Source organism: Vespula vulgaris, chromosome 18 (assembly GCF_905475345.1).
Source record: "Vespula vulgaris chromosome 18, iyVesVulg1.1, whole genome shotgun sequence".
NCBI lineage: Eukaryota > Metazoa > Arthropoda > Insecta > Hymenoptera > Vespidae > Vespula > Vespula vulgaris.
Genome location: NC_066603.1, coordinates 4,060,001 through 4,072,817, shown reverse-complemented (window position 1 = coordinate 4,072,817; position 12,817 = coordinate 4,060,001). Strand labels below are relative to the sequence as shown.

At 31.5% G+C, this 12,817-nt stretch overlaps 1 protein-coding gene across 13 annotated transcripts in view; it reads left to right on the top strand.

Moving 5' to 3' along the window:
• Positions 1-12,803, top strand: part of LOC127070333 (protein capicua homolog) — a 31,430-nt gene extending 18,627 nt beyond the window's left edge. For 8 of the 13 annotated variants that reach the window (XM_051008144.1, XM_051008140.1, XM_051008146.1 and 5 more), the window contains 18 exons: positions 77-340; positions 464-575; positions 664-870; positions 976-1,091; positions 1,172-2,037; positions 2,314-2,530; positions 3,240-3,329; positions 4,651-4,934; positions 5,027-5,437; positions 5,570-5,882; positions 5,964-6,280; positions 6,671-6,899; positions 7,030-7,233; positions 7,346-7,612; positions 7,718-7,919; positions 8,051-8,256; positions 8,343-8,822; positions 8,905-12,803. In XM_051008144.1, the coding sequence (XP_050864101.1) occupies positions 77-340; positions 464-575; positions 664-870; positions 976-1,091; positions 1,172-2,037; positions 2,314-2,530; positions 3,240-3,329; positions 4,651-4,934; positions 5,027-5,437; positions 5,570-5,882; positions 5,964-6,280; positions 6,671-6,899; positions 7,030-7,233; positions 7,346-7,612; positions 7,718-7,919; positions 8,051-8,256; positions 8,343-8,822; positions 8,905-8,975 (4,856 nt within the window). In that variant the 3' untranslated portion in view covers positions 8,976-12,803. The remainder of the gene's footprint in view (positions 1-76; positions 341-463; positions 576-663; positions 871-975; positions 1,092-1,171; positions 2,038-2,313; positions 2,531-3,239; positions 3,330-4,650; positions 4,935-5,026; positions 5,438-5,569; positions 5,883-5,963; positions 6,281-6,670; positions 6,900-7,029; positions 7,234-7,345; positions 7,613-7,717; positions 7,920-8,050; positions 8,257-8,342; positions 8,823-8,904) is intronic. The other 5 variants (XM_051008149.1, XM_051008147.1, XM_051008151.1 and 2 more) reach the window with 5 other exon arrangements.
• Positions 12,804-12,817: the final 14 nt, after the last annotated feature.

The window sequence follows — 12,817 nt, the reverse complement described above, 5'->3', positions numbered from 1 at the left end:
TTCGCCTTAATATCTCGGTCTGTAGTCACAACAAAAATATTATAATATCTACTTTCTTTTTTCAACTTAAACTCAGATCATGGATATAGAAATTCTGTGGAAGCTTCAACAGCAGTGTCAATTTTGCAACTCCATCATACTCCTCACCATGCATCTCATATATCTACGCATAATGATACAACTGGTTATTATAGAACAACTGGTACTAGTCCTCTTATGACATTAGGGACTCCTGCACATTCTGCTAGTACAGCATTAAGTAATGGAAGCCGACCGTACGATGAACTTGAGAGTGAAGATGATTTGGATAGGGAAAATATTACATTTCCTTCAGATGCAGGTAATACAATTTTATAAACATATTTCCTACAACGTTTTATAATTGTGAGATATATGCGATGAAACATAATAATGAATAATTAAAATATTGGACTAATTATAGACAAACATATCCAACTTTTAGATGCAAAATTATCAGGAAGCAGTAAACGAAGCAGTATGCAAAGCAGAGGAAGTACCAGCAGTTTAGTCGAGCAACGCAGTATAACACCGCGTTCTCAGGCAGCCACACCCAGGTAATTATCTATCTATTCTAAGTAAAAATTACAATAACATTTATAACATTGAAAGAACACATTTAAATATTTAATGTTGATCAAATAGATCTCAGGCGGCTACGCCACATAAGTATAAAAAGGGTGATGTAGTGTCTATGCCCAACGGAATTACGAAAAAATTCAATGGGAAGCAATGGCGTAGACTTTGTGGTAAAGAAGGATGTTTTAAAGAAAGTCAAAGGAGAGGATTCTGTTCCCGACATCTCAGTTTGAAAGGATCTTGTCTTAGAGGCCCGACAAATGCGTTTCCTGGGTAATGATTATGATATTTTTTGTGACACTTTGATTATAACATCTCGATAAAAAATGCTTAATTCTTCTCATATAGAGTTTTAGTTACACGAATTTTACTTTACAGTGGAAAAATTGACGGAGAAGAAACATCAAGAGGTTCTGATACTTCTCCAAACTATGGAGATAGAAGAATCGCAGGGCGCTTTGATCAGGATGAGACTGAAGCTGCTAACATGCTTGGTAAGATAAGTGGTCATTGGTTTTATTATCAGGAAAGAAACGCAATCATTTTTATAAGTTTTTCTTTATTTCTATTTTAGTGTCTTTAGGAAGCTCTAGATCAGCCACACCAGCCTTTTCATCGCCAACGGGTCAATCTTCCATATCACCGTGTATAAATCAGTCTCCAGTACCACCGTTAGGCCTTAACCAAAATAATGTATTTATGCCTATTTCGAGTCCTGCACATCACGCAGCTCCCTTAATCTCGCCTAGCGCAAAATGGAAACATTCTCCTACGCAATCGAATTTTTTGGTTCAATATCAGCAGCAAGTAATTAAACCTGAACCAAATCGAATGGTTAGACCAAGTCGACCAGCTCCTACTGCTCCTGTCCCTGCAAGTATAGGGACGAGTGTAATAAGAATCTCTCCAGTGGGTCGCGGAATGCCCGGGCAAAATTTAACTTTGTCGTGGTCAGAACAAAGCCCACCACCAAGACATCCATCAGTCGTAACGTCTATAGCTCAACAACAACAAGGAATTATATTGCAGCATGCATTGACATCGAGCAACAATTTTTCTAATCATTCTGAAGTTCCTGAACAGAATACACAACTTCTGAAACCATCGCACTCACCTCATATGTCTTTATCTGCTCCGCCACCGCAAAATTTGACTCTTCTACATAAGCCACAAGAACAACCAGTTGATTATGCACAGACAGCACAGCCACAAAATCAGCCAATTTATGTGATGCAACATCAGCATGAAAAGAAGTACCTTGTTATAAAAAATAATATAGATATCTCTACGGCAGGACATATAGGTATTCAAGATGATAAATATAGACAAGGTTTAATGAATCATTTGGCACAGCTTCCAGCATCGTTACAAAATCAATGTCAATCATCGCAGACTCCTGCTGTGTCCGTCCATATCGATAAACTCTCTGTTTTACAACAAGTAAGTTCAAGTTGGTTTTTTAATGCTTTTTGTGTGTTGCTGAATTAATAACCACGTTGTATAATATATAAGTGTATATTATTCAAAAGAGATATTGCGCGCGCTTATATAAGGGGTGCATATATTATTTCACATTTTTAAAAAATGTAGAGAAACACGAACACTCAGTTCGAATATTCTTACTTTTCTAATTCTAGTATATAAAAACTTAAAAAAAATAAAAAGAATGTATTTATTCTCGAATTTATATATTTATTGTAAACATTGTTATGTTAGACTAATAAGATTGGGATACATACATCCGCGCATATGGATGTACAAAGGAATTCAGCACCATCCACGAACGTTGTAATGTCAGCCGCAACAGAAGTTACTAATCCATCAACTCCTACCAGTGTCTTCCAGCATGTAATCGTTCAGCCTGGACATCTAATACAGATCCCGAAAGCTCAACCTCCTAGAGAAGAAAATTCAAAAAATAATGGAGTCCTATGTAAGTTTACATTGTATAAATCATGCATTGCGCTTGTTCTCTGTGTCATCTGGTATTGATCTGATACATGGATATAGGAATCCAAAAGCTTAATTGAGAAAGATATTTTATTGGGTACAATTGTGAACGCAATATAACTTTTGTCGAGTGAATTGGAAAGAAAGTAATGTTCTCTATAATATTAATTATTCACACTTTAATCGTTTCTTTATTTTATCATCTTTCTACTTTGTTATTCCTATTTTTATATATTATTACAATTAAAGTTCTTTTATTTTATCATACAAATAAAAAATATAAAATAAAGATAGTTACGAAATATTAACGAATCAAGACATGCTAACTGTAGTTCTAAATGCTGAGGACATACCTTCTGTACAATTTCACAAGTAAAATTTATCTGTTACATTCATTTAATTTTATTAAACTTACAAAACACTATAGTACCCAATATATGTACAATAATATTTTATTATAATAAATAACTTGATATAACAGAAGTTATACAATGTAAGCAAGACAATACCTCTAAACTAAATGTAACTTAAATACTTGCATCCAGTTAAACACACATGCGTTATCCAATTAAAATAATTACCAGATTATGACAAAGCAACATTACTTTCTTTCCAATCTAATCTCATCAACTCATTATCACAATTCTGGATTCATGTCATCACAATATTAGTGATGTTTACTAAACCGTAAGGTTTCACAGATGGCAGCCATGATGTTCCTTCCGCATACCAGCCCCATCCCCCATCATTACTGAATAATGCAGTGCGCAACTGGAAAAAAGGTTTGAGTTCTCACTGCCAAATGAAAGATAATGATTCTTCTTGTAAATTTGTTGTAAATTGGAGCTTATTAATGGTATATGATAAAATATGGCATGTATATAAATATATAAATAAATATACATATATATATGTATGTATATATATGTATATATATATATATGTATGTATATATATGTATATATATATATGTATGTATGCGTGTATATATATATATGTATGTATGTATATATAATATATATACATACATACATACATATATATATATATATATATATATATATATATATATATATATATACACACACACACAAATCAAATTTTATCAAATGTAAATATCAAAGTTCGATTATATTTGTGCATCGAAATACGATTATTGCATGAATTAAATTGGAATAATCAGTCATACAATAATTGTTTGTGTACATATATTTTCCACATTAATTATTTTATTTTGACCTTTAATTGTTCTAAGCATCCTGACGTACACTATATTATTATACATAATTATTAAAATTCTATTTCTTTGTAGATTATTACCCCTTTTAAAGTATACAATTTACATTTGATTTTAATATCGACTTATTAATAAGTTAAAATAATTTTATGCAAAATCAAAATAGTAGTGTTTGCATATAGATTTTATGCAATATACCATACTCAATTTTACAACAAATGTAACCAGTTAATTGAATTATTGCTTCTCTTTTAACTGCATTTCACATAATATTTCATCCAGCCAAGAATATCTATGTGCTTAAAATCACTTTAATGTTGGGGAAGGGTGTTTAACTAATTATTGCAAGATTAATCTATGATTGATTGGTGGACTAATGCTTTGTAATAATAATAATGCTAATATTATTAGGATTGCAGGAATACTATTATTTTTGATATTTTTTAATATCATATCAAATAAAGCTATTTTAATAGTGAAAATGAAGGAATAAAGATGTAAAATTACAAAATAACATATCCTATGAAAAAATTCTTCGCATTGTCTTTAAAACTATCCAGATCATTTTATTTCTGTATCGTTAAATTTATTTTTTGTTGACGAAACAAATGACAAATTAATCCAAATTTCGATTATTTGTGCCCAAGAAAATAAATTAACTGTAGTGACAAGTGAATGTCAATTTACTGATTTAATTCATAATTTAATTTTATTCCACATTCACTAACTTGTGTTATTTTTTTTTACAATATAGCAGCAATCCTGTGTATTCAATAATTAGTTACTGCAGTAATTTGCATCAAGTGCTATTGCCTAATTTATTATTAGTTATATACATTTTTATTAAGTTATTTATTTCGTTATAGCTTTCTCCTGGCAAACAACAGTTTTGGATCAATCAGAGGTGAGTCCTCCACCATCTGCTCTCAGTCCACCCTTGAGTGCACCACCGATTCCAATAAGTATCAATACATCCGGCGAGGATGGCTCAGCACCAGGTGCAGATCAAATTACTCCTGCCGAAGAAGAAGATGATGATGTTTTTGAAGCAGAACCGACAACACCTGCAGAGATTGAAACTAATGCCAATAAAAGACGTAGTCAATCCCTTAGTGCTTTGCATTCCAAGGAGCCACAGAGTCCACTAAAAGTAAGAATTATGTATTAATAAATCAAAACTTGCTCTTTGTATAGCCTTCCCTTTGTACAGAATAAAAAGTGTAAAAAATTGTGATCTTACAGACAAAGGATAGAATACGTCGACCGATGAACGCATTTATGATATTTTCGAAACGACATCGCGCAGTTGTGCACCAAAGACATCCGAATCAAGATAATCGCACTGTTTCTAAGATTTTGGGGGAATGGTGGTATGCTCTGGGTCCTGAAGAGAAACAGAAGTATCATGATCTTGCGTCTGAAGTTAAGGAGGCACATTTCAAGGCACATCCAGATTGGAAATGGTGTAGCAAGGATAGAAGAAAATCGTCCACAACGAGCTTTAAGGGTAGCGATTCTAGAGGAAAATTAAATAGTACTGGAGAAGAAACGGATATGGGGCCACCGACGGAAGATGTACCTTTAACGCCAAGAGGAACAGACGAGGTGTCTGTTCCGGTTACAACAGTATACACAGAGACTCCTACTATTGAGGTAATGTTCTTATTTTTAATCATGTGAATTCAAATGATTATAAAAAAAATAATATAACTGAGTATATATGTATATGTATATGTATTTTTTTGTTATTATGTTTTACAAATACGATCTTCGTTTTTCGTGTAGATTATTAATCAGACACATGCACCACATCGTATTTTGGACATACCTTTACAAATTGACACTACCGAACCTGAATCGAAACAAGACGAAGATGCTAATGGATCGGATGATGACCAAATGGTTATTTGCGAAGATCCTCAACCAGAGATAGATTTGAAATGTAAAGATAAATTGACCGATAGTGACAATGATGCACAAGAGGAAGATATAGACAAGAAATCTTTTAATCAATCGCAATTTTCACCTGTTAGTGGGCAAAAAAGAGATGGAGTGAATGTCAAACAGGAGATAACTTGTAGACCTAAACCTATAAAAGGTATATCTTTTATTGTTTCAAAGATTGATTATATCATAATATTGAAATGTTAATTCTAATATTGAATTTTTATTTCTGTAGCACGAATACCGTCAACAAGTATAGAAACCACAACCAAGTATCACCATACTTCCATTGATAAAGGTGGCACAGTTTCAGTTTTATCGAGCACTTATCCTTACCATAGTCCGATAAATCCAACAGGAGTATCAGGATTTCAACCTACGGGTGGTGCGTTTATAACCATGCCAGTGTCACCGAAAGTTATAAAACCGGAACCAGTGAAAACTGAACAACAATATAGCACTCAATATAGCATGAGTAGTCTTGTGGCGAACATTCATACTGACAATGGAAGAAACGTACCTAAATTTACAGCTGCTCCTGTGCTACATTCGGTAAGTATTTTGTCGTACAAACAAATTTTTATCTATATCATTGATCTAGTTGTATGAATATAAGAATAGTAAAAATATATTAAACTATAATATAGTGGTTATGCTTATACACCATATACAGTGTAGCACTTCCTTGACACAAATTTGCAACAACTGATTATGTCGAGTTTAATATCAAATATGTAAATATATATGTATATATGTATATGTATATCTGTGTATATATATATATATATATATATATATATATATATGTATGTATGTATGTATGTATGTATGTATATACACACGCATATTTATATACTGCAATAGAATTGTAAGTATTGTTAATATTACAACGTATTATTATATCACACTTCCTTTATGAGCTACTATATACAATACTAACAGATTGGAACGAAACCTATGATGGCTCTGTTGAAACAACAGCAGCCGTTGCAGTCTTTAGCCACTACCGCTCATCCCCTTACTTCTGCTGTCCCTTCTCAACCACCGTTCACTCTTACATTGCTTGATAACAATTTGGTGGCTATTTCCAAACCACAGCAGGGACCGCAGTACCTTGGCCCTACGACACCGCATCCCCGGATGTATTGCGGCTTCAATATACCTATTTCTGGTAAGTACATAATTTGATAACCATTTTATAACAAGTTTGACATTTTATCAAAAGAGAAAAAAATTCGCACGTGCGCACACAGACATATACACATTTCTTTTTTGATTTATGCATTTTTTCTAAATTTTAGATGCTGGAAGCCGCAATATATCTTCGCAGAATTTGATCTCCGGTACCAAGGTTGAAGCACAAAGTGTTATCGTGAGCAAGCATTATCCAGTTTCTACAAATTCTACAACATCGCCTTATAGAGGAATCAGTCATTCTATCGCACGTTTAGCAGAATCTGACAAAAATGATACCCAAATAGTATCGAATCATGCTCAATTTTATGGTAAACATTATAATACAGATAGTTCTAATTTATTCATCATATTAAAACATTCGAATGTTCGTTAATGATTTTATTTAAACATATGATATATTCCTGTTATGATATGTTTTAGGGAGCAATATAAAAAGTGAGCAAGATAGGAAAGATGGAGGCAACGTTCTTTTAACATCTTCAAACGATAAACTCAAACAACCACTTACGCCGCATACACCGCATACGCCTCATAGCAGTCACATTAATAGTGAACATTCATCAAATAAATCATATTCTGTAGATGAAGATCCAAATAGCGATGTAGGATCAAATAAAGGTCCTTTTATGCTAGCACCGACACCAGCTCAACTTGGAAGAGCACCATTGCAAAGAAGACAATTAATGGGTAAGATAGAAATATAAATTACTTATCATTAATATAAATGTAAATATAAATTTTATAAAATAATCAAAGGGACTACTATGCAATATTTATTATATTTCTATACAGCAATGCCCTCCACAACAAACACAGGAGAACATGGGCTTTCGGTGTCTCAACAACGTTCTGACCAAAGTCGACCACAGGGAAACAGTTCTCAATCTTCCGAATCTATGCAACAACAAAATATGTCGGAGTCTCGTACATCTCCATCCCCTTCAACTAAAAAAGGCTCCTTCTTTAAAAAGAATGTCGAAGATGGTATGGATAGGTATGTATTCAAAGTTTAATAAATTATACTTCATTATGTTATTCTCTATCGAACTGATATTAAAATATATAACTATCTACAAACACTTACAAATGTATTTCAATTTGACTTTGATATTAAATTATGTTTAGGGTTCTTGAACAAGTAAATTTTCAAGAGAAATTTTCGTCGTTACCAGAATTTAAGCCGGAAGATATACAGAGCCCAAGTGCAATCACTATAAATACTCCAGGTTCTTCTGGTCATAGCACTGTTACTTCTGGATTACACTCATCAAACTTACAAGCTTCGATGCAAGGTTATCGGAAGAAATCTCAAGGACCTCATAGAAGTAATTGTGAGTGTTTTTATATTTGTATGTACGTTGAACTTTGTATGTTTCGTCGATTTACAAGTAAGACTTGTCAATTTTCTTTTCTTTAGTAAATGAAGATGATATTGATTCTGACGCGTCAGTGTCCGCTACGCCAAAATCAACTTCGAGTGTCAAATTGACGGGAACTACGTTCTTTGGTCCAGATTTTAATATCGATGCATATAGACTTAATACAGATATAGCAGGGGAAGTAGAAGATACTTCTCCGCGGACTCCAAAAACGCCTGTAGGAGGTGTAGGAAATGCAGTAGGGATTGGTAGAAATGAAAATGAACGTGGTCATAGGAGAATGTTGGAACAACGGAGACATCTCGTGATGCAATTATTTCGGGAACATGGATATTTCCCTTCAACACATGCTACCTCTACGTTTCAAGCAAAACATTCTGATATATTTCCTAACAAAACGAGTTTACAATTGAAAATTAGAGAGGTCAGACAAAAATTAAAAGCTAATTCAACTCCGATGAGCGCTAACAGTTTAGTTAGCCCGCTGCCTGTTTCTGAATCCTCGCCTAATGTGACTGGTAACTATATCGATTTGAATAGAACCATACAATATTTTTAAAATCGGTTTAAGATCTTTCGAGTTAAAATGTTTTCTTTTAGGACCATTGACTGCTCCTCCTACGTCGATGGGAGCTCCACATTCACTGCCTGTAAGCAGTAGTGGTAGCTAGCGCCCACGTGCCAACTGTGATACTGTGCATCCCATTACTCCACAACACGAGTATATCATTATACTTTGAAGATGAAAGCGATGGCTTAGTAAAATCGCTATTATGCCATTTCTTCGGAATATGTAAAATACAGCAAGGCTTTAGTGCAATTTGAACCTTTGTGTAATCTGGTGCAAATAAGATGTAGATGAGAACATGATGAAAGGCGACAAGGCGTGTTAATATGCAAGCATCGGTAATATTTTTATGTTGTATATAATATTGAACTACTATCGACCGCTTTTTAAAGTCATATCAATTAACTTATTATATTAACGTTTTCACACATATTCCTTTTTATCGAATACGAAATACCGAATCACAAATATTTGTACGACAAATGAATTACAATAGATCATTGATTACAATATTTACGACTAAATTAGATATTAAAGATTTGATTATTATCACAAATTTGATGTATCTCTTACTGTTACGTAAGAAGATAATCAGTTTATTTGTAATCATAATTTAAAGTACTTTTTAATCCTCCTTACTTAATTTTTGTAACAAAAAAAAAAAAAAAAAGAATGAAATTCTTCCCGAATACATTGCCAATCAGCGAAATTATTTTAGTAATTCTAAATAATTTTAATAGTCTGCAATAGAAAATGCTTGCAGAACTTATGAACGTTAATAAGCACGTACGCTTTGTTAGGAAAAACTACTCGCTCTTTTTACTACCCTATTATTTCTATTTTTTTGAGGATTGTAAATTATATGGGTCAATGAACATCTGTAAATATTATTAGTAAAGTACGCAAATCTCTCGATGCGTAACGTTACACATATCTATTATATTATCCAATTGTAAAATTGTATCCAATTGTAAAATTTACTATAAACCATGATGTATAGATAAGGTAAAAATTGGTTCTCAATTCGGCCGTTTAATTATTATTCCCTAAATAGTTAATCACTCTGATAATAATTGATTGGCAATGTGCGAATAAAAGAAAGTAATAATAGCTCCACATTCCAAATGCACAGACTTGATTTTATGAAGCAGTCAGTAATAAGTAGATTTAATAGTTATTTTATTAAATCATTACATTTTAATATAATTTCTCTGTGCAATTTTGAATATTTAATAAACGTTCGTATATTAACACGCCTTTACTAAATCATGAAAGGCCTAAGCCATTGTTAAATATTGTTAAAGCTGCTATAATGAGATCCAGTACAGAGAGAGAATTGTAATTGAAGAGTATTAGGATAATGAAACATTATAATATGGAATCAGAGTTTATATACTTTAGTTATACTTTATATATGATAAAGTTGGAAAAGAGAGAAAGCTATAGATTCAAAAACTGCGATAAACGTTGCACAAAATTTACCTGATGCAGACAGCAGATGTGTTTATTTTACTTGTAAATACTATAGCATGACTCGTGATAGGAAGCATCCAGAGAGTTTAAAATGTCTATAATGCTGAATCTTAATATTTTGAGATAGTAGCAGGTCTTTGGTGATTTATAGGACATAAAATAGGAGGTAAAAACCGTGCCATCGTATGGCGACAAGCGGGAGAAAGCATACGGTATAATTCCCTTGTTAGTTAAAAGTTAATGATAAGATGACACTTGATATAGGTAATATGTAATGTTTCCCATATTCTTGAAAGTACTTATTTACCGTTTTTAGAGCTTTGCTGAAATTCAACGCACTCATATATATATGATATATATATTTTATCGGTCTTTTAAAATGATCTTTATTTTTATTTTTTTTTTCTTTTTTTTTTGTTCTCTTTTTTTCACCATCTTAGATATAAGTGGTTTTATTCTGGCTATTGTACTTCTTCAACCTTTTCCTTTTTGGCCATGACAGGTGTTTTATTTCTATTTTGATTTGTAGCTTTGAATCCATTCAATTTATTAATAATACGTTGCGATGAAATAAGTCATGAATATAAAATCTGTGTTATACAGAAGTATAATATATTTAATATTCTACAGATACAAAAATTTCAAGTTTAATGAATCTTATAGAAATCTATTATTATCTTTAATGCTTCAATTTACTTTAAATTTAGTAATTGTTTTAACAGAAGCATTATTTCTTAACAGTTTTAGCAAATTTGTTACCTTACATTAATACCACATATAATAGTTAATTTATTTTAATATCATTTTATAATTTTTAAACTTTCTCTTTTACGTTATCCGAGTATGATATATCTCTGTTTCAGTGCGTTGAATTTTAACAAAGATTGTTGAATTGGGCTGTAATATAATTAGAGATATGTTTATAAAGCGCACTTTATAAAAGAATTAAAGTCTTGCGCAACAGTACGCATATTGTAGTTAAGATAGGATGACTATCTATTCTACGTATTTTGTAAATAAAAAAACGCATAATACACACATATATATGCGTATATATTTATATACATATATGTAAGTATATCTATGTGTGTATATTATATTAATAATATACATATATATGACAATATAAATATGTGTATTATTAATGTACATATATATATTATATATATATTATAAAATATTTAGGATATAAATAAAATAATAGGCTAGAGCATTATAATTTGCAAAGTAATAGTTATTATAAACATATGAGCAAGAACAGGCTAGATTAGTTACGAATACGGGCCTTCGTATATCATGGATTTGCATTCGTGATGGTTTCCTCATTCTTTCCCAATAAATACAAAAATATATGTGTATTCATCTATGACTCTGCATGTACGGGTATATGTATAGATACATATACGCATGCATGGACATACACATATTGATTTATTCATTTTCTCATCACTTTTTGAATTATTACTTCTATGAGGCAATTAACGCACTAGTGGCAAGTAATAATATATGAAAGAGGATGCTTAACACCTATAATGATCTTTTATATAGGATCTCAGTTTGCAATTGTGATTTTTAGCTTCTTTATATATTTGTTTTATTAAAACTGAGATATCTTTATTATGATTCAATTTAACAATAATCTAATTAATGTGGCTACGTGTATGTAAAATATATTTCTTTGCTCTTATACGTATCAAATCATTAAAAGTATGCATTAAAAACTTTAATTAATTATAAATATGTTATTTTATCAATTAAAATATCTCTGTATTGCAATATTTTTATTATACTTTTAATTGCATTGATATTGATATTTAAATGAATTGTCAGATTAATTTTTTGTTTATTGTAATGTAAACATTGCGTTTGAAGAAAGAAAGAATAAACAGGCAGAATATAAGAAGATATAAAGGGAATTTTAATAGTTCTCAAGTTATACTATAATCAGTATTTTTCTTTGCAATGCACGATGTCTTTCTTAAAATTGTCTGTCATACCTAGCCATACTAAACACGTAAGATATATTTTAATATTTTGGTATAATTAGTTAATAAATATGTATCGCATACTAAGATATAATTAACAACAGGTTTTTATTAGGGATGAAGCATCCTCTATACTTGCCACGCTTAAAGAAATTAAAAAAAAAAATACTATATTTTGTACTTGTGTAAACTAGTGAACTACTTTCCAGTATTGATAAGATTTTTGAGCATGCTTTGGTATTTTCTTCCCCCTTTCTTCGGTTAAAAGAGGTGATGAAATATGTTCTACGATTTAGCAGCCATAAATGAGACTGTGATCTAGAAAAACAGAAGTAAAGTAAAATGGCGGCTATTCTATTGGCAATTTCTTCACCACATCTTTCCCTTCAATTACCTTCCTCTAATTTCTTCCTATATGTATGAAAAAAAAATTATGCACTCAAATAAATCATCCTCTGCACTTTTTTTATTAATTGCGTTAATGTAT